The following is a 25,195-nucleotide window of genomic DNA, read 5'->3' as shown; positions in this document are numbered from 1 at the left end:
AGATCTGGCTAAGTAAGCACTGGGAAGAGAAAATTGGATGAAGCAATTAACTTACTTCAATGCAAAGCTGTCAAGGGTCCTACTGGCTTGCTGTCTTGCTCCTCAGTCAACAAATGGGTCACAGAAAGTGAAGACAGAGCTTCCCATAAGGCACAGAACAGGAAGGCCAGAAGGGAACACAAGAGTGCAGCTCAACCGTGGGTACACTCAAGCAACATGATTTTCCCAGATACTGATGAAATCTGTACTTCAGTAGTTGTCAGCAGCCAGTGCTCACTTCAACTGGTATGTTGCTTGAGTACTATAAGCTCACATCTTTAGGAAATTACACCTGTCCATGTTGATATCTCACTTCAGCTCCAAGCTACCACTATGTAGGTACTGTTTTGTAACAGTACTGTGCCAAATGCCAAGAGATTCCCCCTAACATCCCTTGGACATCCCGCAGAGCAGGGAGCAATGCTCCCTCCCTCCATCAACAACCTCTACTAGTCCTTCACCCTCCCACAGCTTCAGCAGAATTTTACCAAGAGATCTGAAATAAGAGTAAATTCATCAAGTCTGTAGGGCAGATGTAGCAAAAATAATAGCATGATATCAATGTGCTGCCTTTTTTGGTTGTTTGCCTAGCTTCAGATATACTTCTAACTGAAGTCTACTGAGAAAAAGAAGTTCCTTCTATGTAGATACAGTCAGACTGTAAGTAAATCTCCCCAAAACCTTGTGCATAAAGTAAATAAATTGAACGGAAATCTCTTAGAATAAAGGAGGCTTTGCAGACTTCAAATGATTCTTGTAGCTCCTTACTCAAGTTAACACAGAACACCTTTATTCCACTAAGGCTCGCACAAAGGGCTGAAACCCCTCTGGGCGATGGCTCCATTTCAGTGCTGTTGATGTTCTCTGACTCCCCACGTGCCACATTCACAACGCACTGCTCTGGCATTGAGGAACAGATGCCGCACATGTGGGCAACGCAGTATTCACAGCAGGCATGGGTGGCACTGGGGGCAAAGCCTGGATGGAGGGGACCCACACATCTGCATGTGAGGCCAGAAGGAGACAGTGCCGTGCGAGAACAGCACTTGCCTGCTTGTTTGGTCCACTGGGTGCCCAATGACGTGCGTGGCATAGTGAATGCACATGGCCTGGCCATCATGGGAGCACGCAGTAGTCAGGGGTCGAATGGAAGAGAGAAGATTTATGAAGTGGGAGAAATTTGAGAGTATCGTGGTGCAAGAGGGAGGCATGAGGGAGAAAGACATAAATCCAGAGGCGATCAGGCAATTTTGTTAGCTCCGTTGTTTATAGTCACGTCTTTCGTTAGAATCAGCATCAGACTTGGAATGAAATCCTTTCCACCGCCTGAGATATTCCAAGTCTGTGTTTGATCAGTGCAGCTACCAGTGCATGCAAACCCAGGTTACACTATGACCTTGAAATGCACCTACCAGGATCTGTGTAATTTTGATGTCCAAATACTGACGGTTTCTGCCAGCGAGAGAGAGCACAACATGAGCACCCTCTCAATGGTTTTTCAAGACAGCTGCATTAGCTCTGTAGTTGGCCCTTGTTCAGGCTGGCTCTTCAAAAGAAGGAAATGGTTTAAAAAAAAAAAAAAGAAAAAAAGAAAGAAAAAAAAAAAAAGAAAAAAAGCAATTCTCTAAATTCTCCCTTCTTTTTAAAAATAATTATTATTACTTCATCTGAACCATGGATGGAGAAGGCAGGAGTATGAAATACCCAGAAAAAGCAATTGTCAACTGGATGGCAGCAGACATCAGAAGAGATTTAGAAGATGACAATTTTAGGAAAAGAGTCTCAGGATAAAGCAGGACAGTGAGGCAACCAGCAGAAAGGATGCCCTAGGACAGCAATGATTGAGTCTTTCCAGGTGATAATTCTGCTTTGGTGTCTTCATTTAAGAATGATCTGAAGAGGAACTTGAGAGGAGTAAAAATCTAACAGAAGAGCTTTGATTTCCACGTCTTAGCTGGGATTACTGAGTCAGAAATAAAGGTGATGCTGTCTTGGCAGATATGGGGTAAAGGTTCTTTAAGGACTACTGAAGACTAGCATGAATAAATGTTACTGTCCAGCACAAATCCACCTGATATTATTAAATGCTGTGCAGGCAAGCTGCAATGGCAGCAGAGCAGCCCCTGTCACCAGCTGATGGCTGACAGTATACCTACAGACACAGAATATGCCTGGGTGGGAACAGCTTTCAGCTATGCAGTGACCTGTCTAATCTTATTATGCTGTTGCATGCAAGTATGTACCAAGGGCAAGCTCCAGCCTGCACCTTCCATACCAACAACCTTGCTTTAGGAATCTGGCCAGGATGTCTACCCCAAAGCCCATGTTGCAAACTGAGTCATTTGTCTACCAAAGTCCCCACAAGGCTGTCACCCCACTTCTATCTGAAAGCTTGCTAAAGCTATATGGCACAGGACAAAGATCTTCACCCTTTTTTGGTCAGCAGGGGCAAGACATTTTATAAAATACGCATTTATTTTCCAACCTCTCCTCTGACCATGACTGGAAAAAAATGGTTCACCTTCTCCAACAGAGCACCGGTGCTCACACTTCCTCTTATGTCATCTGGAAATGGCACTGAAGTCCTTTGTTCAAGCAAAAGATTTACTTTTGCATTTATAAGTCTTCTTTGGCCCCCTTGGACCATGCTCACCACTACTGCTCACTGGGGGAAAAGGTCCTGACCACAGGGGCACAACCTCTCAAGCAGCCCAGTCTTTTGCATGGCAAGAAAGAGATCAAAACCTAAGAAAGAGAGGTCCCAAGAATCATTCTAGAAACACAAACCAAATCCCAGCGACTCTACATTAAAGGAATACAGAGCATTCTCCAGAAAGCAATGTCCCACTTCTTCCTCGGTCTGATGCTTCACAGGGGCCAGAAGAATTTGCCTCAAGTTCCAACTCTATTCTTCACTTCAACATCAGCAATGGTTCAGCTGCCCCAACCCTGGCTCTGAACCACCACGATGATGCAACAAGGCACTCTGCTATTGTGTGCTCCATACATCCCCTGCAAGTGGCAGTAGCCTTTGGCCCTGTCTGCTGGGACCCAGGACATGTACCTCTGGGAATGCTTTCTTGCCTGTCCCCCAGCACAAGCCTCATCGTGTCCTTCGTGCCTTACTCACCAGCCATGTCTGCTTACATAATACTTTTGGAAGGATTATTCATAAATGGCTATTTGGTGGAAAACTCAGATTAACGAAAGAAATATGACAACTCTTAAGATGACTTCCCACATCAAAAGCTTCCTCTTACTGATGACAGGGCAGCAAGTCCAGCTTCTGTCCTCTTCTATCAGAGTCCAAGGAGAGCAAGAAGGCAATGCCCTTGCAGGCAGAGGAATTATCTCCTGCCCACTGCTGCAGCCTGGCTGCTTTTCGGGTGGCATTGCTGCAGGGTGCAGGATTCAGAGGCATGCCCCTGAAGGGGACGGCCACAGTTTGGCCTTGCTGGCAGGCTCACTTGCTTCCATGACTTTCACTACAAAAGTGCTTCAAGGTGCTGCTGGCGCTTACTGTACACAGGACTCCTCCTGGCAAGGGCTGCAGAGATCCCTGCTGAAAGCAGCCATGGGCTCATTACTGCACAAGAAGGAAGCTTGTGGGCTGCCAATTGCTAGTGAAACCTTTGCCCTCACTTGGCCGTTTCACCACCGTGTGCCAGATGTTCAGGGAACTGAGCCCTAAGCAAACAAAAGAGCTCCTTCTGACTCACTAATGATGGCAAAAAAGCACTCTGGAAGCAGCCGCGGTGCCAGTTGGTCATGGCTGGTTTGCATAATTGCTGCCTCTAAATTCCTCTGTTTCACACAGCATCTTACCACCCTGAATGCAACGGTATTTAATTCTTCTCCAGCAGAACAGAGAAGGGAAGCACAAGTAAAAATCTCCTCTAATTCCCCTGATACTTTAGATGTTCAGGATGAGTTTCTGTGATGGACAGAACACAGGTGATGCAAGGTGATGCAGCAGTGGTAAGGAACCAGGTGAATCACAATATGTGTGGGTAACATCCCTTGGCCAAAAATCAGCCCAGGAGAAAGTTCTGAGTGACTGTCCATGAGTAATCCGCCACTGGGGATGCAGGCAGCAGCTGCTTCATTGAAGGAAGGTGCCTGGGAGCGTCAGCAGCAACTGCAAGTCAGCACTTCAGCCTAAAGTTGCATGAACAACTCACACCTGTGATCTTTTTGCAATAAACACAAAAGCTGCGGAGCTCCAGTCTGCTTCCTTCCCACCTGTACACACCTACACACTAGGTCAACATGGCGCAATACTCCCTTCTGCTAAACACGTCACCTTGCTCCATCCCATCCCCTTTCTTCTCCATTTACCCACAACACACGCCATTATTTTCTCCTTTATCCTCTGCCTTACTGTTCTGATGCTGCTACTCCATCGCACTGATTCTTTCCTTCTGACATCTCCTGAAAATCCTTCTCTCTGCAGCGTAAAGTACTTACCCTTTCTCAGCATGTAAGTGTTACACGAAGACTAACATAACACAGAATAAATCCTTCTCAGCTGCAAGGAGAATAAGCTAATCCAGCCACTGACCCTGGTAATAAATAGCCACTCGTCTCTCATTTACTCTTTCACAGATAAACTCCCTTTGACTTCACTTGCTTGAGAGAACCATGCAAGGATGATGGTACCTGGCCCAGAACATCCAGTCACACAACTCCAAGCAGCTCTGGGGCTGATTACATCTGGAGGAAATCAGAAAGTCTCGTATCTTACCATGACTGTGCCATGGACATATGTGGTTGCCATCAAAATTCAGAGACATCAGAAGTTTGAGTCTGGTCCATTTTTTGAAGGATAGGGTCCATTTCCACAACACTCACGTTCTTTAGCAGGATGCTTCCATCTCCCCTATCTCTGTCCTGAGGTCAGACTCCCAACTGTAAGTACTGCTTTGCAGAGGGACAGGCTTAATCTTAGATAAGTGATAAGCAGCAGGTGGACAGAGTACCTCTACGAACCCAAGAAAGGAAGAATCTCCCTTTTCTCCAGATGATCAGCCAAGAGAGAAACAGAAAGGCTCCATAGAGATTGCGGGGCAAGTGTCTGTCTTTCTGAACTTGCCACACACTGATAAAAATACCAACAATCACTACCAGAACAAACAGACACCCACACCTTATTCCCACTGCACCGATAGCTCCCCGCTGGGTCATTCCTCCCAGCCAGCAGACACAGCTCTTTCTGCATTAGTCTCCATTGGAACAGGCAGCTGTGAAACCACCTGCTTGCAGCTAGAGCCAGCAACAGCATGATCGCAGCTCAAACACGGAGAGTGCAGACCAGAGAAGACAAGACAGACGTTTTCCAGTCACCTGGACTTTGTCCTGGACTATTCAATGAACTGGTCACCCAGTGGCCTCAAAAACAGTAACGATTCCCTTTGGGAACTTGGGTGGAACAGGCAGAGTGTCAGACAGTCGAAAAGAGGACAGAAGTAGTTCCTATCCCTAAGAAGGCAAAAAAGGGAAGGGACTCAGTTTATGATTGCATTTCTTAGAATAACAAGATTATAAAAAAATAACAAAGATGAAAAAACCACCCAAAACAAAGATGTGCAGTAATTCAGGTGGATTTATCAAAAGCAAATCATTACTTTTAAAAAGAATTATTTCTTTCTACAGTAAAAGAATTACCATAGGGCAGAAGCAAGGCATGAACAGGAATTCAGTAATGCCTCTGACATCTCTCCTCCACAAAGACCTACAAATGTTTCTTTATTAATGACACTACTGTGATATGAGCTCAGACGTGGCCATAAAAACACCTATTCAGAAGGAGTTTTCAGTGAAATGAAGGACACATTGGACTGGGGTCTGCCTAGGAACCAGCTCTGTTTAGTGTTTTTATTACCAACCTGGACGATGGAGCAAAAAGTATGTTTATTAAATTGCAGAGGACATGAATTTGGAAAGAATGGCAGGTATGCCGGAAAGCTCTGCCAAAGGAACTTTGCAAACTGAAGAAGCCCCCTGGAAGAAAGAATCAATAGGAACAAGTGCACGGCACTGCCTCTTTCGGCAAGGAGAACCAATTACAGAGCCCTGGAGCTGGGAGGTGCTGCTCTTTGGCTCATCCAGACACCAGGACACTCACCTGCTGCCCTGTGCCATGCTGGCCAAGCAGACACAGCAAGGGATGTATAGTATAGCAAGGAGTGCGAGGCTAAGCAGTTGTTTGCTTCTCTCTAGTTGATGTTCTTCGTATTTTTTTGACACTGCTCTTCAAGGAAAATATGAATCAACTACAGACTTTCAAAAGAACAAGAGAAATTAAGAGACCTGGGAAATATCACCTACAAGAACTGAAAGAAGAGCAGAGTTTATTCCAAAGACAGAATGATAAGGAGACCAGCAGTGCAAGAAGATCAATTTCTTTCTTCTCTCTGCCAAACTGAGTGCTGCAGCATTCAAAGAAGATGACTGCAATCACCTTGCCAGTTCTAACAAACTGCTCATCATCTCTCCTTCAGAACCAGGGACACAGCATTACAATCAGTGCTCCATGACCACAGGCATCAGGTGGAAATTCATTTTGTTTTGAAGCAAACTAAACCACCCTTAGAACTATAGATCCCTAATGGTGCATTCAGGCAGCAGAGCACCGATGCCATCAAAGTATTAAAATCCTTCCTTTGCCTACAGTGGAGAATAAGAGCATGACACAAACCACAAAAAAACTTTTGACTCCATTATTCATGTTACCAAATCCCACTGGTGCTTGCCCACAGACTAACAGGTAACTTCTCCTGCCTGGTAATAGAAAAATAATTGGTGCCAGTGTGAGACAAGAGTGAGTACGAGCCCTAAGGCCATCTATATAACAGCTGTATTCCCAGACTGTTTTCATTCTGCATAAGACGAGTTGCCAAGCTCCTCTCTTATCTCCAAACACACAGTATAACATCTCATCCTCCAAACACTGATGGTCTGGTTATTTGTTGAAAAGTCATTAAAGAACATGTGAAAATAGAGAAATACAGTTTGTAAAAGAAGAATAATGCCCAAATAGAAGCAACTTATTCTGGACTTCATGACAACAGATACAGACGAACCACCCACTGAAAGAGAAGCCAGTCAACACAACCTGATTCCACTTTGGATGGGTGAATTACGGACAACAGCACCAACAGGTAACAGGCCTATGATACTAGAGAAGAGCACTAATGCCACTGATGGGGTTAAAATATTTACATAGGGGAAACAACGCCTTCTCCGTTTCAGTGGTTTTAAAACATATGTGACAACGTTCTTCTAGATGGTACGTTAGCCAAACCTAAATTACGAATCTCAGTACAGCAAGTTAGCTGTCCTGAATAGCTGATGCTGTTCAGGTTGCTATTCTAGCTGATGCTATTCAGGAGGTCATATCACACCCATGGGTTGTGGCCTTTTCAACACACTGTGCTGTTGCTGCCTCCTCCTCCCATTCACTGCCATCACACTCTTACACCTGAAAGCCCATTTCCTTCTGTTGTCATTTTTGTTTTCCTTCCTCTGCTCTTAAATCCTACGGGTGCAAAAAATCAGAATCATAGAATCACAAGGTTGGAAAGGACCTAGAAGATCATCTAGTCCAACCGTCCTCCCATTACCATTGCTACCAAATCCATGCAAAAGCTGTTCCTTTCATGTACTCTTTAAAATAAAGGTTCAGTTCATTGTTCATACCACACACTGCATACTATTTAATGGAAAGTCTCATCTGCAATGCAAGCTCAGGTTACAGAGACTAGATGTACTTGTAAAACATACTTAATTAAAACCAAACTCCACGGATGTAAATGTGGCAAGGAATGCTGAGCAAAACGTGGCATATATGATTGGGATATAACATCTGCCCACCACTTCTCATTAGGTGACCCCCCAGTGTCAGCTACCAGTGCTCTTACCACTTTCTCCTTGTAAACAATGTACTTCAGCCACTTGAAATCCTGCCATTTGAATCCCGCCAGAACAAACAGGGAATCCTTCTCATACTGCTCCATTTTCTGGATTGCACCTTCAGGATATGTGATCCGGAGAGTTGTTTTGCCACCCACATCTTTTTCAAACCCCTTCACTGGAGCCGAGTTCAGCCTGGAGGGAAGCAGAGAAGATGCTGTCACAGATCCCCATCACACACAACACACATCGATGATGCACACAGCTGCCACGTCCACGGCTCTTGCAATTTTTCGCTGTAAACATTTACAGAACTTTACACCAACTGGCAACAGCTTAATTAAAAGCTATTTAAATTACTTGATTCAATACAATGTAAACCACTTCCGCGCATCCACTCTTGTGATTTAAATTGGGTTGGAAGCTTCAGGAAAAAAAAAAAAAAAAGAAAAATATTGTTCTTGCATATTCAGACTTACAAACTAAGCGTTAATTAGTCTTCTGCAAGGCTGTGCTGAAACAGGCTGCGGCTCTGTGGAACTTTAAGACAACAAATTGTTCTCATACTCCTACCCAGTGCAGAGCTTGTGCTCATCCCACCTGCAGCAAGACTAGGCAGGGAACTCAGGCAGCTGATGCTTTTCAAAAGGAGGAACAATATCCAGCTGGTTTAATTCCCCATGCATAAGGCAAAGTGCCCTGCAATGCCAGCAGAAGGAAGAAGCAGGGCTGTCCTTGGGGTAAGGCACAGCAGCACCGTGCTCTCAGCAACTCGGAGGAGATGCTGCTGCGGTACAGAACCCCTCTGTGCGTGTCAGCCAGCCCATTCAACACCAGAAGCCCAAAGCTGAGGACATTTCAAGCATTTTGGAAAGCAAATCACGCTGACATCAAACAGCAGCCCCTGATAGGACAGTGCTGCCTGCTTGAATTATTGCAGCTTTCTTGATTTGGGGTAGTTCAATACACTGGAAAGTGCTTACGGACTGCAGATTTTCTCATGTAGGAATGTTAACGAGGATCTGGATTTGCCTTTTTTAGCCCAGATAAGCATTTTAGGTGAGAAACATTTTAATGGAGGAAGATCCTTACATAAAATCTGAAATTCTGTTCAGAATTAAGGAGGGTTAGCTGTTTTGTTGCTAGCCTTGCTAAATCTTCCCAAACTCAGGATCCCTACATCATATCTAGACAGGAAATAAAACAAACCATTTCCCCCAAGTAAAATGAACTCCAGCAAAGGGCCAGAAGGCGAGTTGCTGATGGAAACTTAGCACTGAGCCCTGCTAATGAGCCAGCACAATCACACAGGGTCCGTGCCCCCGGGGCAGAGCTGGCAATTGAGCAAGAAAAGTTCTGGCTCAGAGATTAACTGAGGCACCAACATCACTATGTATCACCATGAGGTGAACCTCAGTCACAAGTTGCTGAGAGATACCTTTTTTTCCCTCTGCAGTCTATTGTGAGGAGGCATTTCAACACATCAGAGCACTGGCAAGTACTGCAAAAAGCTCCTGCCAGGTAAAACAGCTGGGGGTAATATCTACACTGTAACACTTCATCAATAAAGCAGTAAGAAACTCATCTCAATCTGTTCTAGAACTGTCAAAGCTGATCTCTTTACCACCAGATAAAAAAAATTCTTGCTGCAACTAGTGCTCCTCACATGGTAACATGCAATACATCAGGAAGCTCCATATACTGCTGGATCACTCCTTTGTCCATAAAGGTATTACATTTTTTTCCCCTTGAAATTCACCTCCCGGGTTCCAAATCTGATTCTTCAAAGGAGCTTTGCAACCCATAAAAAAGGATGCTATACAGAAAGGGCTTTCACTGGAGCAAGGGAAGCAGGTGGATACGTTTAAGAAGAAGTCTGCTCTCACCTCCTCCAGTCCCACTTCCAGCCACCTGGCTTCATTTAACCTTTACAGTTGACTTTTCTCTCCTTTATCCAACCTGCAACCAGCACAGGTGCTCAGCAGCCCTCTTATCCTCTCAGCTTGCAAATACTCAGATTTATTGACATGGGCAGAAAGGGTTGAACTTTTCATTTTGAAATTAAACAGTAGATATAAATTCTAGTGGGTGGCCCAGTACAGACAGATTGAAACTGTTCTCTCGTTACTTTGTGAACAGCCTGAGCGCAAGAAGGGGCTAAACTGAACATTAATTCAGCTCAAATCACTGCAAGTCACCAGACTATGACGAGCAGTACAAGCTCTTTGATAGCCACTAATAGCAGGGTGAACTGAGACTGTGAAAGTTCCATCCTGTTCTGAACAGCCCTCGCCCCATCCACGGCAATGCTGGAAAAACAACGGTTCACAGGAACAAAGGACTGAAAAGGACCTTCTTGGTCTTTGTCCAGAGTTGAGCAGGTATTTATTATACTATGTTCCATTCGTTCCTCACACGCACTGTGCAAAATTACTTCTTCTCTTTGCCTTAAATTCTTTTAGTAATCATTTTCTTTCTTCCACCTTAGCTAAGAATTTGCCATTTACCACCACATCTCATGGTTGACTAAAGTTCTGAGATCAGTTACATTCCCTTTGATATGAAATCAGTTATCTTACTAAGGAAAAATGATACCACCTTAGATTAAGTTAAACCTGCTGTTATAAACTCAGACTGCAGTTTATCCCACTTTTCCTACTTTCCATCATAATATTTGGTTACTCACACTTCAGAACCTGCTCTAAAGCTCTGTGCTTTTCCCAAATCAGACAAATGGGTCTGCAGCTCCCCAGAGAGCATCCCCCTCCCTCCCACACACACACTCTCTCACTCCCCATTAGTACAGGTATTATGTTTGTTAATCTCCAGTCACCCAGAACACCTCCCTGACCTGACAGATTAATTACTATGAGTTATGACCAGATCTATGATTTCCCATATCAGCACGTTTTTCAGGTGGTGACTCAAGTTCTCAGCAAAAGCAAAAAGTCCTAATTCTGCCTGCGGTCGTCTCTACTTGATGCCACTCTGCTTCCGTTCCCTTATTCAACATCATTACCCACGCTGAAACAGAGGCAAAGCATTTGCAGCTTCCAAAGCACGTCTACTCCTGTTGCACCATTACTGGGTCCTCACTTGTGGAGGTCTACTGTGTCCTGAGATGCTATGTTGCACAGTTCTTAGTTCTTCCCCTCCTATCTATGAGGCACTGGCACAGGTTGCCTGGAGAGGTGGTGGGTGCCCCATCGCAAAAGACAATCAAGGTCAGGCTGGACGGGACTCTGAGCACCTGATGAAGCTGTGGTGTTCCTGTTCACTGCAGGGAATTTGGACCATTCAACCCTTAGGGGTCTTTTCCAACACAAACGATTCTACGATTCTATGATTTGTAACTTAAACGTTTATGTCTTTTATTTTCCTCATGTCAGTTAATACTTTTACACCATTGCATCTTGCCTCTAGTGCAGGTTAAACCTTCACGCATAGCATGTTAACTGATAGAGAAACTGCATAAATGACAAGAAAACTGTGATGCCAAAGACTCACCTGACAACGACGTCATAGTCATCAATTTTTAATCCCAGTGACTTATTGGCAAGTACTCCACCATTTCCCACAATAATACATCGTCGGCAGCTGAGACTGTGGAGGAAGCACAGAGAGAAGAGATGACTTTTATAGCATGACTTCAAACACAGAGCTGCACATATTTAGTTTGCATCTACCTGAGAACTCCAGGAAAGCTTTTGGAATATGAAGGATTAAGGAGAGGACAGGGATACACTTGATCCCTATCTCACCCCATCAAGCCCAGGCATTACATGTGATAAACTGCTTTCAACATTTCCCCCAAGTGTTCCCCCATCTGATGAGATGGGCTGTTGGGACAAGCATGTCTTCTCCCCCAAACCCCTGGTATGATTGGCTTGAATCTAACCCATCTGTTTAGTTAAACCTCCTCATTATTCACTTAGCACTGAAAAAACAATAAGGCAAAGGCTTGGTGAGGAAGTCTACTTCCCAGCTAATTCTTGTCAGGTTATCTGAGCTGTGCTCACCTTGCCGAGTGCTATTTTGTCACTGTTCTCATGAGAACTCAAGAAATGGAAAAACACTAATGGACAGAAAAAGGACCTGCCCACATCCTCTCCCCAGGAAGAAACGCATACATCGACAGAAGGGGAAGGAAAATAACCTTAATTAACTGAGACACAGAAAGAGAAGGAAGAGAACGGTTTCTCGTGGAACCATGAGTCACAAGAACTCCGCGGCAGATGTTATAAAGTGATTTCGTTCTGAAGACAGGGAGAAGACTTCTTTCCAGCCATCTAATCCCAAACGCAGCTGGCTCTTCTGGCACCGCGCCTCCAGCTCTGGTAGTTCATTGCAGGAATACGTGTCTGCACAGCCTTCTTAGGAAAGGGTCCAAGGCAATCAGTTGCTTAGAGCAGATCTCTGCTGGGGGGCTGTCCTACCCCAAGCAGAGCTGAATGGTCTCCTCCAGGCTGTCTCCTGGCCCCACTGAGATGTGTCTGAAGAGTCAGCATGAGGAAAGCTCTGCTGATGTGGGGTCTGTCTCGGCAGAGCGGGGCTGGAGAGTACTTGAAAGATTCAGCAAACCACTGAAGGTTACCCTGCTGACAGCCACTAGCTGGAGATCTGCACACAATTAACAGTGCATCACCCAGAAGGCATTCAGGATAGCTGTCTTTCCAAGAGAAAACACTTCGTCAAGAAGATACACGTAGAACTGTGTCCCTAAGGGCCAAGCAAGTGGAGATGTTTGTGATGATCAAATCCAACAAGAGAGGAAGAATTTTATAGATACTGGCAGAGTTCTGGCAACAAGAAGAAAGCAGGGGCAAGGTCTGGTTCAGGAGAGATACTGCGGCAGGGAAGCAAAAGAATGAGCCTATCCCAACAACAGGCACTTAAGTGACAAAGGGAACAGTTTTGTCACAACCTGTAAGGAAAAGATGCCTCATGAGGGAAAACAAAAACAGTTTGGTTCTGGCCGGGTGAAGTTTCAGATAAAAAAAAGGCATGTTGGATGATTATGATAAGGAAGTTTCTCCTCCTGACCAACAGAGCACTGAGTGAAATACAGTAACTTCTTTCCCCAGCTGTCTCCAAGCCATGACTCGTCTTATTTTTAGTTTTTGATGAAAAATACCGTGCTGAAATCTAAAAGCTACAGGTTACAGACACTCCCCTCTACCCACTTGCTTTTACCAATTTTGGATACAGGTGTGTTTGTTCCACCCTCAAACTACATGAGCACATCCTTCCCTCGTCTGCTAAATTAAAGCACCATCTACTGTCAGCAGCCCCTTCCACATGTGCACGTGATGCTCTTCCTGACAGACTGCTGTGTGTAAACAACTGCCTGGAGGTGGATGAGCAGGGTCGGACTGGTGAGCATTAGCTACGCACGAGGGAAGCACCAGTTCCACCAGCCAAAGCTGTCCGATCAGCCTCTCCTTATGGCCCCGTTCCCACACTGCACTTGTAGACCGATCAAAGCCCATCCTTAATTTTCTCTTGACCATACAAACTGAACCAAGTTCGTCACATGCCTCATGCTATGGCAGCTCTCCTAGATCTTGAGTCGCATTTGCACTACCTTTCTGAACTGCTTTCAACTTCTCTCCAGACCTCTGAAGCACTGACTCTGGAACACCAGCATGCGGAGCTAATGCTGCTCAAAAACATCCCTTTTGTACAGAGATTTTATGTATATGTACATCGTTTCAGTGTTCCTTTCATAGTCACTGGTTGGCAGAATACAATTCTCATCTTGCAAGCAGACTCTGCATTGTCACCTCTGCGACGCCTGATTTTTGGTTCGGCTCCAGTAAAGGAGCACTGCTCAAAAGAGAGCTCTACAGAAAGGTCGAGACTCACTCACTCCTCCTATTCCTCACAACCCCACTCTTTGGCTCCAGCAGATGTTTAGTGCAATTTCACGTTTCCTCCAGATCAGCCTTAGGCACTGGGAATACCTGCCAGCAGACTTGCACTGGAAGTTAATTCTCAGCCCTGACAGTGACTTTTAGAAGCTGTGTGTCATATTCCATTCCTAGAAAGCTGATGGATCTACAAAGACATCGCATGGAACATAATGCTGGACAGAGACAAATAACTAATGTCTGTCTTTACAAAGGTTACCTTTATCTACTTCCAGATAATCTAAAAAATATCCCACTTACATGAAAAGGTTTTATTTCCACAAAACCCAAGATAACCGACATCAATTATGCTGCCAGCTTAGCTCTGGTCTAGATCAAATTTTCCAGCATTTTTCCAAAAAAACCAAGCTCATCAACTTACTGTCACCCCATATCTCTTATATTTGCTGTCCTAGCCAACATTCCAAGAAGGGTTAAAAAGCAAACAGTAATAATAAAGAGAACTCCTTATTTAACTCTTTAAATACTCTCCAGGGCTTACTGATTTAAAAAGACATAATCGCCATTTAACATCTTCACAGTTACTAACTGAAAATATAGAACATATTTCATTGTCACTGCAGTACAGGACATCATTCTCTCTTTATTCATCACTCTCCCTCTAGAACTGAAGATTTAGTCTTTGATCTCCTAATGGCTTTTTTTTTTTTTTTTTTTTTTTTTGAGAAGTGTTTTACACACTTTCACTGCAATGCCAGCCATGCTGTAGGACAGTGAGAAGATTATAAGGCCACCCTAATGGCATTGTCAGAGAGAAGTCTTGGGCAGAGAAGTGTCGGGCACCGGACCCCACATTCTGACCAGTAGTTTGGACACTCTGCATCAGTGCAGCTGAACTGCTGGCTCCAGGCAAGTTCCTGGCTAAAGAAATACACGGTGCAGGCAGCATCAGTTACATAGCTCAATGGTTTTCCTAAAAAGGTGTGCAAACACCTTTTGGTTTGCTTATGTACCATGTCTATCCCATACGCCTTTTCCAGAACAGCTCATGTACTGAATCATCAGATGGAGCCCCTATTCCAGTTTGCTACCCGGGTGGTATGAAGGAGGGTCATGGACTTTCTAGACCAGAAAGGCATTCCCTAAAGCCCCAAGCTGGGAGCTGGAGCCAGATGTGCAGCCTCTGACACATGTGCTCAGAGCTTAAGTTCATCTATACCATGACTAGGATTCACGTCAACATTCTGGAACAATACAGTACTGTAAGCACACGCATGCATTGTAGCCATTCCTGCTTCCCCTTCCTCCCTTGTCAGAGCACTTTAGGGATTTGTAAAAGGAAAAAACCACAAAGCCTTCCTCTACGCAACTTTGGAACTGAATGCTTTGAGGAAAGATGTAACAGTAATTAAAAAAAAAAACAAAAAAAAACATCTTGAGGGTAACTGGTGCTTAGGGAGGCTTAATGTATGCCTGTCTGATCCGGCTGCTGCTTCTTCTACCAGTGCTATCAGCCTGGAGGGACACAGACTTTTCTCCTGCTCCATCAAGTTCCTTCCTCGTTACTTTATATACTGCGTTGGTAAATACTAGATTATAAGATCAGATTTGCTGTTTTCCTTCTTTACCACCTGGAAGCAATACAAAACGGTCTGATTTTCCCCAGGAAAACTCAGAGCAGAGTTCCAACTACCATCACAGAGACAACTGCAACTTTACCTACTTCCTGCCCTGGAGTAGAAGCATGATACCAAAAGCTCTACAGTACAAAGGTGCCATAATAAAGATGACATGGAGAACAACTAAGAAAGCAGGACATCACTTGCACTGTTACAGAAGTGAACTATAGCATTTGTTCACATGCCCTCCAGCTGCTGCAAGTTGTTAACAAAACCCTCTGCTCACAATGGAGGGATTAGTTGGAGTGAGTTGACAAAGCTGCTCTGGGATGATGAAAGGTGTACCCATACCCGGAAGGATTGAGTTTGCCTCATTTCAGCACCACGTCGAGTACATTGTGTCAGGAAAGGTGCATCAGGATGCCCTTTTGACACAGGGATAGTCAAACAAACAAGTTCACTTCCAGGGCTTCTAGGACATATGTGAAGTTAACATCTCAAAGGGATATCTTTGTGAAGGGGTAAGGAATGGAGAAGCTTGGGTGGGGACAAGACTGCAGGCTTGGTGTAGATCCCCCACTACACAGCCCTAATCCCCTCTTTCCTTCCTATGCTCTCACGCACTGCTCTGACCTCATCTCCCCTGCCTCTCCCACCCTTCCCCCGGGAAAGCTGCAGTCAGCATGTGGTTACATGAATGCTTGTTTCAATAGGTTCAGATGCGCTCACCCTCCCCACCCACCCCTATTCCTCTGCCTCTCGTGCTGCTGCTCCAGAGCTGTGCCTGAACAACTGTTCAGTGGAAGGGAAGCTCTGCAAATGAGATGACTAAAATGACCTGGGTTAAGAGAAAAACTTACTTTAAAGCCTGCCTTCAGCCCAGGTATTAGGAAAACAATATTTACTGGGAGAGTGGTCAGACACTGGGGCAGACTTCCTAGCAAGGTGGTTGATGTCCTGTGCTTATCTGTTCAAGAAGCATTTGCATAATGCCCTTAATGACAATGCTTCAACTTTCAGTTAGCCATGAAGAGCTCAGGCAGGTGAACTCAATGATCTTCGTAGTTTGCTTGCAACAGCACTACTCTATCCTAAACATTAGCAGTACGAGGAGAGAGAAGGGAACAACAGAGCAGGTCACAGAAGAAGGAAAGATAGCTTCTTATATTGTCTATGCCAACAGAGAAAATGTTAATGCAACCCCATTCTAAAGAGAAGGTGAACTTGGAGCATCTTTTCTACTGCTAGAATCACCTTACTAAGCTCCAGAAAGCCTACATGTGGAGGGACTCAAAAGTTTCGACCCCTTGAACATCACAGACTAGATACATCTAGTGGTATTGGACACGAAGATCTTTATAACATTTGTTAATCTACGATTCTATGATCTCTTACCCAGCTCTGTCACAACAGAGCATTTTTTCAGCCCATAAATCAGGCTGTTCCAGTTGCTGCAAAGAGAAGAGTAAAGGGTGAAGATGGAGACTTTCTCCTTGAATGGTGAGCAGTAAGGAAGCAATCCAAACCTCAGGCTCCTGCTCCCTCCACAGTGGAGCTGTCTCAGGAAGGAACTGTTGGCTCTGTTTTGACCTTGAGAAAAGATGGAAAAGTAGCTAGCCTTCCCTCTACAGTGTGCTCCATCAATGCTTCTGAAATCCAAAATAGCAGATGCTCTTTGCTGCCAGGACTGTAATTCATTAATGATCACACCAGCAGAACGTTTTGGGAAGCATACCCAAATCTTCATTTGGCAGACTTCAAAGCAACCTAAATTAGCACAGGGACTACAAATAATAAGAATAAACTTTCAATAAAAAGATGAACTCCCAACCATAACTACATTTGGCAAGATCTACAATCCACATGAGAGCTGTGGAAAGGCTGGAGAAACTCATGAACTTTGTCACAGTGGGAGAAAGGGTGCTGGGCCAGGAAATAAAACAAGTGTGTTTAGAAAGCAGGAGCTGCACTGTTAGCCTGAGTTCAAGGAAGCTACTTGGAACAGGACTTTCAAAAGAGACTGTGAAAACCTATGATGGCTTCTGAAAGAAAGTACCTCCAACCCAGGAGGTAGCACTAGGCCAAAACTGCAGGGCAAAGAGAAGGAATGACAGAAAAAAGAAGAATAGGAAAGACTAAAGGAATAATGCTGGGAAGTTGATCATAAACATGTCAGTGAGTCTCAGAAGCAAGCTTTACAATAGGACTGAAGAATCAAAAGAACTTCTTCCAAAGGCATCAATCCAAATACCTCAGGACCCTGGAGTACTGCTATCGCATCCTGGCACAGGCTTGGACAATCACACATTCCTGCCTTAAGAGTAAGGAATTCGTGAAACATTTTGTTAAAACAAGCCAGATCCTTCTTTCCCTCTAAGAGGTTCTTGTGATCCTGTTGCTTTGTCAGAAAGGCTGAAAAAGAATAATGTGTTTATTGAAAACTTGCTATTTACTTATTTGAAAAATAGTCAAGTGTATTGTGACATCATAGGAAACAAAAGATTAGGAAACAGTCAAAAGGTAAAGGCTTTTTCCCACTTATGTTTGACTTAAAAGGCCTCTGAGAGTTTACAGTTTACTGGAAAAAGTACTGCTTCCAGCTCCTGATCCACCTCCAAAGCACAGCCAATCTCTGGCAAAATTTATTTAGGACATGGAAAATAACTGCTTCAATTGCTACTACTCTAAAAGGTCTCATCTTACCTGTCAAGAGCTGGAGTTAGACGGTAATCTTTGGTTGCTGACAGGATGGCTTTGATCAAATTATCTAGGGAGAAAGAAGAAGGCATTAGGAAGAAGTTCTCAGTTCTAACAGAAATGAAAAACAAAGTGATGTAAAGCATCTGAAGCAGTTATGTGGAGGAAACAAGGTTCATATCAGGAACAACAGCTTTTACTTGTGTAAACCTATTTTCTCTGAACAACGATCTTCACAAACTGTCTGCGAAGACATGATGGGCCTGATGTAGTGCACAAGTGACTTGCACAGAGAGAGTGCCAGGAAACAGACACACTCCAGTTTAAGGCAGTGGTTTCACACCCACTTCCCTGGAATTGCAGTTCCACAAACACTTCAGACATGCAAAGCCAATGCCACTGTCATTGCTTGCTTTCATTCAAGCTTTTACACAGCTGAGCAGTGCACTGAATGTAGGGCCAGCAAATAGATATAGTATTTCTCTCAAATACTCTTCTAGCATATAATTATTTTCAAATCAGGGATTTCATGTTAGGTATGGGTTCTATGTATCTGGCAGGCATGAGTAAATTCTGTTCTATGAGTTCACAATCCTCCTGAATTCATAGGGACCCATTCATTTTCTGATTTTGAATCTGGCTTCTTTTAGCTTCAATTATACTGGAAAAGACTGTGAACAATCAGTCTCCTTCCACCTTCCCTAAGAGATCACAAATTTTTCTCATATCCTCCCCCTACCGGTCAATTGGTTCAGAAGTGCTTAGGAAACAACTAGTCAAAAGTCTCATTTCTTGAAAGATTAAAAATGACAAAGTACCATTGAAAAGACTGACATCAAGTGACTGTTTACAGTGAACATAAATGATTTTCCAGATAGACACTACTTATGGCATTTGGCACAGTTTGGGCATCTCTTTTAAACAAGGACTTCTGTTCTGATGTACTAGTTACACTCCATCAGTCTGCAGAAACTGCAGGACAAGAGTGTAGGACAAAGACATAAGGACTGAGGCAGCCAGTGTGCCAAACAACTTGGAGCCTGACAAGAAACTGGTGAGACACAAGACAGATGTAAAAAGGTGAAGAACAGAAAACCACAGATAGTTCCTCTCAATTTAGTGGATTTCTGACACGGCATTACTGACAGCCCCTGCCAACTGCTGCAAGCTGGGAGCTAGGGTTACTTTCAGAAGGCAATATTCAGGAGTAGAATAAGGAAAGAAACAATCTGTAGGGTAAAAGTCACTTCGCTAACAGAAACAGTTTTTGTTTTCCTTCATTTGAAGATTTCTTTCTGACACATTGACAACAGACTCCCTCTCCAACAGGAATGCTATTTCCCAAAGTCTTCTGCAACAGCAGTAGGTTGTCACGACCTCTAATGGCACCGCGCCACAGCCCTCTCCTTGGCCTGCCTCTTGCACTGACTCTTACTACATGGTATACATCACAGTGGTTATTTTCCACACTCTCAGAAAAAAAGAGATCAAAGGATCCCACGCCAAGGCTGCAACCTCTCATCTACCAAGCTTTTTTCCTGCCAGGTTTGCTCTACCATCCCAAAGGTTAACACTCTTGGAGGCCATCCTTTGTATCAAAAACCACTAATGTGTTTTTTGTCCTCTTGCCAACTCATTAGAAATGCCTTCATAGCAAATGTTCAGGAATTAAATATGACTACTTCAGGACTGGATATGGCAGCATCTGGAATGGGGATGTTCCCCATTCCCATCACCCAGTGAGAAAAGACGAACAAACTAACCAAGATAGGACATTCAGAAAAGATAAAAATAGCTAAATGTGGTATACTTCCTCAGCAAACCCCACAATCTAACAACAAATGGCATCCAAAGAGTTTTGGACGATGCACAAATCACAAGCGTTATCATTCAAAACTGCTGTCTGAAACTCAAAACAAAGTACTTCACTGCTGACTGTTGGCTTGTGACAGCCATGAAGGCCGCCCAGATGCCCTCAGTGCCAGCAAGGCACGGATGCAGACACAGTGCTGGCATATCTCCGCTCTTGGTTGGCACCCGAGACGAATGGAATACTGGTGGGTGTACAAGTGCACCAAGGAGGGGCCAAGAGGGGCCTGAGTATACATGTTCTCAGCACTACAAAAGATAAAAGATAAAAATTCTTCCTGTTACAAGCAACAGGTATGTACGCACTCACCTCCTGCTTCTAGGGCCAAGGTACACAGCCAGCTCAGGTGTAACAGAATTCATTAGCTCAGACACATCCCCATTCAGGCAAGTCTCATTCTTCGAGAGATATTTCCCATCTGGAAACATTTCAGCTACTTCTGTTTGGTGCAGAAGCCCAGCCAGCTCAGCAGACATGTCTCAGCAGCACATGCCTGGAGAGGCGTACCCTGGGGGTATGGGTGAAGAGACCAGAGGGGCTCTGAGAAGGGCCAGCTCTGACCCAGCAGAACTCACAGCTGCCTCACTGAACGCAACAGCAGTATCACTACACACATACTGTTCTTTCTATTCCTTCTGTGCAATTCAAGGCAGACATCGCCAATACTAAATCTTTCCTCCAGCCTGTAGGAAAATAATGATAATAGAACCATAGGATGATTTGAATTGGAAGGGACCTTTAAGGGTCATCTACTCCCACTCCCCCACAATGAACAGTGGCATCTGAACAGCTCCATCAGGCGCTCAGAGCCCCATCTAGCCTGACTTTGAGTGCACACAGGGACAGGGCAGCCAGCACCTCTCTGGGCAACCTGTTCCAATGCCTCACCACCTTCATGTAAAAACTTACTTTCTTGTATGTAACCTAAATCTCTTCTTTTAGTTTGAAACTATTTCCCCTTGTCCCATCACAGCAGATCCTCTTGAAGAATTTGCTTACAGCCCTTCTTTAGATACTGACAGGCTGATCTCAGGTTTGCCTGAAGCCTTCTTTTCTCCAGGCTGAATAGCCTCCTTCACCCTGTCCTCGTCAGGTATGTGTTCCACTCTTCGGATCATTACTGTGGCATTTTGGGTTAAAATGACAATGGCAGCACAGCCATATTTAATGCTACAAATGTTAGCCTTCCCAGGAGCAAAATGCATCTCATCATGGCTTCTCTTAGGATCAAAATCCCATATACAAGAACAAGCTAGATACTACAAGTGACATGGGCACAAATGCTTCAACTATTAGTATTTATGTGATTTTTCCTATAAACACGGCTTTTAGGCCAATTTTTTGTATGGAAAGAAAATTAAAATAAGACAAGCTCTACCTAGCAGTCTGCAAAGTGTGTTTCCTCCTCCTGCTCTGGGAAGCAGAGTGCACTGCTTGGCAAGAAGAAATAACGAGGACAAGATACAAAAGAAGGGTTTCCCTGCTCCCTTCCTAGGGCTCCCACCAGCACCAAGCCAGGTAAGAACCATTTTGTGTTGCTTTCAAATGAGTCAGTGGGGCATTGCTGCATCTCTGCAGCTCCTTGGAGGGCAGGCACAGTCACCACAGCCTCTACTTTCTCCCAGTATTAAATAATGAACACATCACCGGGGCACGCAATCTATGACAGTTTTCCACAGCTAAAGTTTCTGTTTATTATACTTCTTCTCTTGTCACGGAGAATTTAGGTTACTGGGGACCGAGGGAGGTTATTTAACCCATTTGTCTATCAACCACTGTGCACGCACTATTACTATACAAACAGAGCAATAGGACTCTGCACATTTTCCTCCCATCTAGAGGAGGAGTTGACCACATTTATCTAAGAATCCTGAGTTATCATGACATATTCTATCAGCTTTTCTGTATAACAGCAGAAGATTCAAAAGCAACTCAGGACTGCACGGTTTCTCTGAACTAAAGTACATCTTGACTTCAGGTTGACCCTGAAATTTTCAGACATTTGGAAAAACTAAAAGTAAATAGTTAGAAATTAGGCGGGCAGTGACCACACAGTGAGAGCCAGCCTAAGTCTGAATTCTATCATTTTTATCTGTTATTTATGTGGAAGAGTGGAAACCTTCACTGTAAATGTCAACAACACTTAGCACTGTTGTTTCTAATGCATAAGCTTCTTGCTAGTATCATTTAAAAAACCTGAGACCTTTCACTCCACAGAGTTTCCTGTGGCCATCTAACAGGGCCTACTTTCTGCCTGCCCTAAAAGCAAGGATGCTGGCCTGCTCTCAAATGGCCAGAAGAAGGGGCTGTAATGTTTCATATTTACCACACCAGAGACCTTCTTGTAAAATCAGCAAGTCTACATACCTTTATTGCCACCAATAAGAACCTGAAGGGCATGCATTAGAGTCACAGAACAGCACGGATGGGAGATGGAGTAATGTTTTACAGAAGGATTTATCATCCTGGCACCCATCATGAGGCCACAGACTCAGGTCCCACCACATACTCTGTCCCAGGAACACACCATCCAGAACACGATTTGTATTTTAGAGAATCTGGAAACACCACAGGAATCAAAGAGAGTCTGAAATTCCTTGCAGCAATTCATTCTATTGATTGGCCAACTCTGTGATGTCCGTGCAAGAGAAAGCAGCAAAGGCTTCCAGAACTTCGAAGCATATTGCTAACACGTGAACTGGCTCTCCAACACAGTTAGCTACAAACTGCAGGAATCTGTCCTCAGATCAGCTCTTGTATGTAAACACAAGACAGTGTTTTCTTAAGGTTATAGCTGTGCCAGATTTAGGTGGTTTGTTTGACATGGACCTTAACAACAGCACTTAAAACCACCCCTACTTCCAATATCACAATACTTTCATTGATGATTTTTAATCATAGTAGAAGACACGTATTTAGTGTTGTATAGATACAAAATACAAAACAAAACACAGAAAAAAAGCCTCCCTAACAATTTTAGGAAATCCTGGCATGTGGTAAATGTAAGCTCCAGAAAGCCCTTAAGGTCTTTTTTTATAACAAGATATAAATAAAATACATAACATTTGGACTCTTGATTTACATCGCAGTTTTAGAGCCTTCAGGGATTTTTTTTTCCAAGCTTTTCTTCAGAACCAAGAGTTTGTTTTTTTCAGGGTACAAGCTTAGTTCCCAACATAATCCCACGGCTCAGAAAGTTGGAACGTTAATTTAAAGAACAATTATGCCAGAAATTGGGCAACATTTTACAATAGCCGTGCGTTAACCATTTTGATCCATATTCAACTCTGATGTATGGGTAGCAATAAAGTCTGCACAAACAGCCTCTAATCCATACCAAATAAAAGTGAACCTTGAAGGATTCATAAAGTGCTGTCCAAAGATACAAGGAAACACAAAGATAGGTGTAAAAGTTCTTCTTTTCATTGCTGCATTGTTGATGCCACTTCTCAGGTGGACAAGCAACATCTTCAAGGCCAAAAACATCCTCAACAACTACTACAGCAATTTCTCATTTTCTCAAGCCTTGCAGAAGCATTACAATACGGCACTTAAAACAACCAGAGAGCACCTGCTCTTCCCTCTAAGACATAAAAGACAGAGATAACGTCCACATCTCAATTGTACTTCAATACTGCTGAGGAGAACTTTACTTTGGAATCACCCAATTAACTGCAAACTTGGGGCTCAAGAACCCCCTCAAGCACTTTTTGCTTGTCAGTGATTCGGAGAAGAGCTATTCCCTAAGCACATTCAACAACAAAGTACCCATTTTTTAATTGAAATAAGGGACTTCACCAGAGGGTTGTACTTTTCTCAAGAGACCTCAAGAGTGAAGGTTGATCTAACCTCAAAACCCTCAGGATTTCTTCCATTTGTAGGCTTTATTCAGTAACAAAAAGATGGCCCTCTACCTCTTCTGAAACTTGAACATTCTTCTCATCCCCACAGCATCCCATTTAATTTCTTGACACTATATAATCAGCTAGATTCCCTGGGGAAACAACAACATTTTTATAGATACATTCTCATGTGATAATGGCAATGATTACCAATTTTGGCCAAGTGTAAAATTCTAGTGGGAAACAGTTCAGAATTCTGCTTCAATCAAACTCAAGAAGAAAATGTTGTGTTAATACCACTCAGAACAGAATTAACAGCTATACATGCCTGTGCTTCTTGCTTAGTAGTTAAGAACACATAGAAAATAAGAAAATGCTCATTGTAGGAAAACCATCCATTCAACAGAGTGTAGGTAACAAAATCAAGAGAAAGTTGGAGAATTAGAGCAGAAGAAAGATATCACTATCAGGTAGATCCAGCCAAAAAGTAGGAAAGGCATCTGCATACAGTATTTCAGCTTCTGCAAAGAACTGGAAGGGCAGGTTGGGAAAGACTGATTTTCCAGATTGTTTTAGTTTAGTTTAGTTTTAGTTTAGTTTAGTTTTAGTTTGGGCCAATTGTAAATTTCAGTCGTGATGACCAAGTGAATATGTTTGCTCAAAGATAAAATACAGTTCATGCCAAGAAAGTTGATGTGGAAGCCTCATGATTTGAAGAGTTAATCACATGACATCCCTCCCTCTCCATAGGGGAAAAAAAATAAAAATAAAAAAACCATGAAGAACATAAAAACCAAAAACTAAAAAGAACACAGAAGAAAATAATATAATTTCTTTTCCTGATAAAATTTTGATATGCCATCTTTGCACACTCAAAAACAACATTTTCACTGAAGATGAATGACCTCTTCCTCGAGAGACTAATAAAAGCACTGGTAAGCAGCACTGAACCATGGTTCTTCCCAGCACCATTCACACAAAGGAAAACATTCAAATAAAACCAAGCATGAGAACAATTAACCCTTGCACAATATATCTACTAGTTTTGGTGGTCTAGTAAACGTCCCTCCTGTATCAGATGAAAACATGAAGTCCACTGGCCTGTGCTGCATATTACATTCAGTAAATCCGTAGCACTTCAAATACGTTCTTAATATTCTCATACTCCAGTGGGGAAGAAACGGTTTCCTGGATTGCTGGTGAAAGCAAATTCTGAGCTGGTAACATGACAGCCACTCCCTAAGAAATAAATATCACCTTCAAAGCCAAACCAATGCAGGGCCAGCAAAGCTGCCTCTCTGCTTAAAACAGTCTAGCAGGAACAAAGGTAGAAGAGAGGACCAATAA

The 25,195-nt window shown here is 43.5% G+C and overlaps 1 protein-coding gene across 12 annotated transcripts in view; it reads right to left on the bottom strand.

Annotated features, from left to right (window-relative positions):
• ST3GAL3 (ST3 beta-galactoside alpha-2,3-sialyltransferase 3) overlaps positions 1-25,195 on the bottom strand; it is a 147,161-nt gene that overhangs the window by 30,140 nt on the left and 91,826 nt on the right. For 10 of the 12 annotated variants that reach the window (XM_085231243.1, XM_085231245.1, XM_085231248.1 and 7 more), the window contains 3 exons: positions 18,143-18,206; positions 11,458-11,553; positions 7,959-8,145 (listed from right to left, as the gene is read on the bottom strand). In XM_085231243.1, the coding sequence (XP_085087369.1) occupies positions 7,959-8,145; positions 11,458-11,553; positions 18,143-18,206 (347 nt within the window). Of the gene's footprint in view, positions 1-7,958; positions 8,146-11,457; positions 11,554-17,690; positions 17,852-18,142; positions 18,207-25,195 lie in introns of those variants that run through there. The other 2 variants (XR_014885112.1, XM_085231254.1) reach the window with 2 other exon arrangements.

The sequence above is a fragment of the Meleagris gallopavo genome, chromosome 10, assembly GCF_905368555.1.
Source record: "Meleagris gallopavo chromosome 10, MGAL_WU_HG_1.1, whole genome shotgun sequence".
NCBI lineage: Eukaryota > Metazoa > Chordata > Aves > Galliformes > Phasianidae > Meleagris > Meleagris gallopavo.
This window is presented reverse-complemented; position numbering and strand designations above follow the sequence as displayed.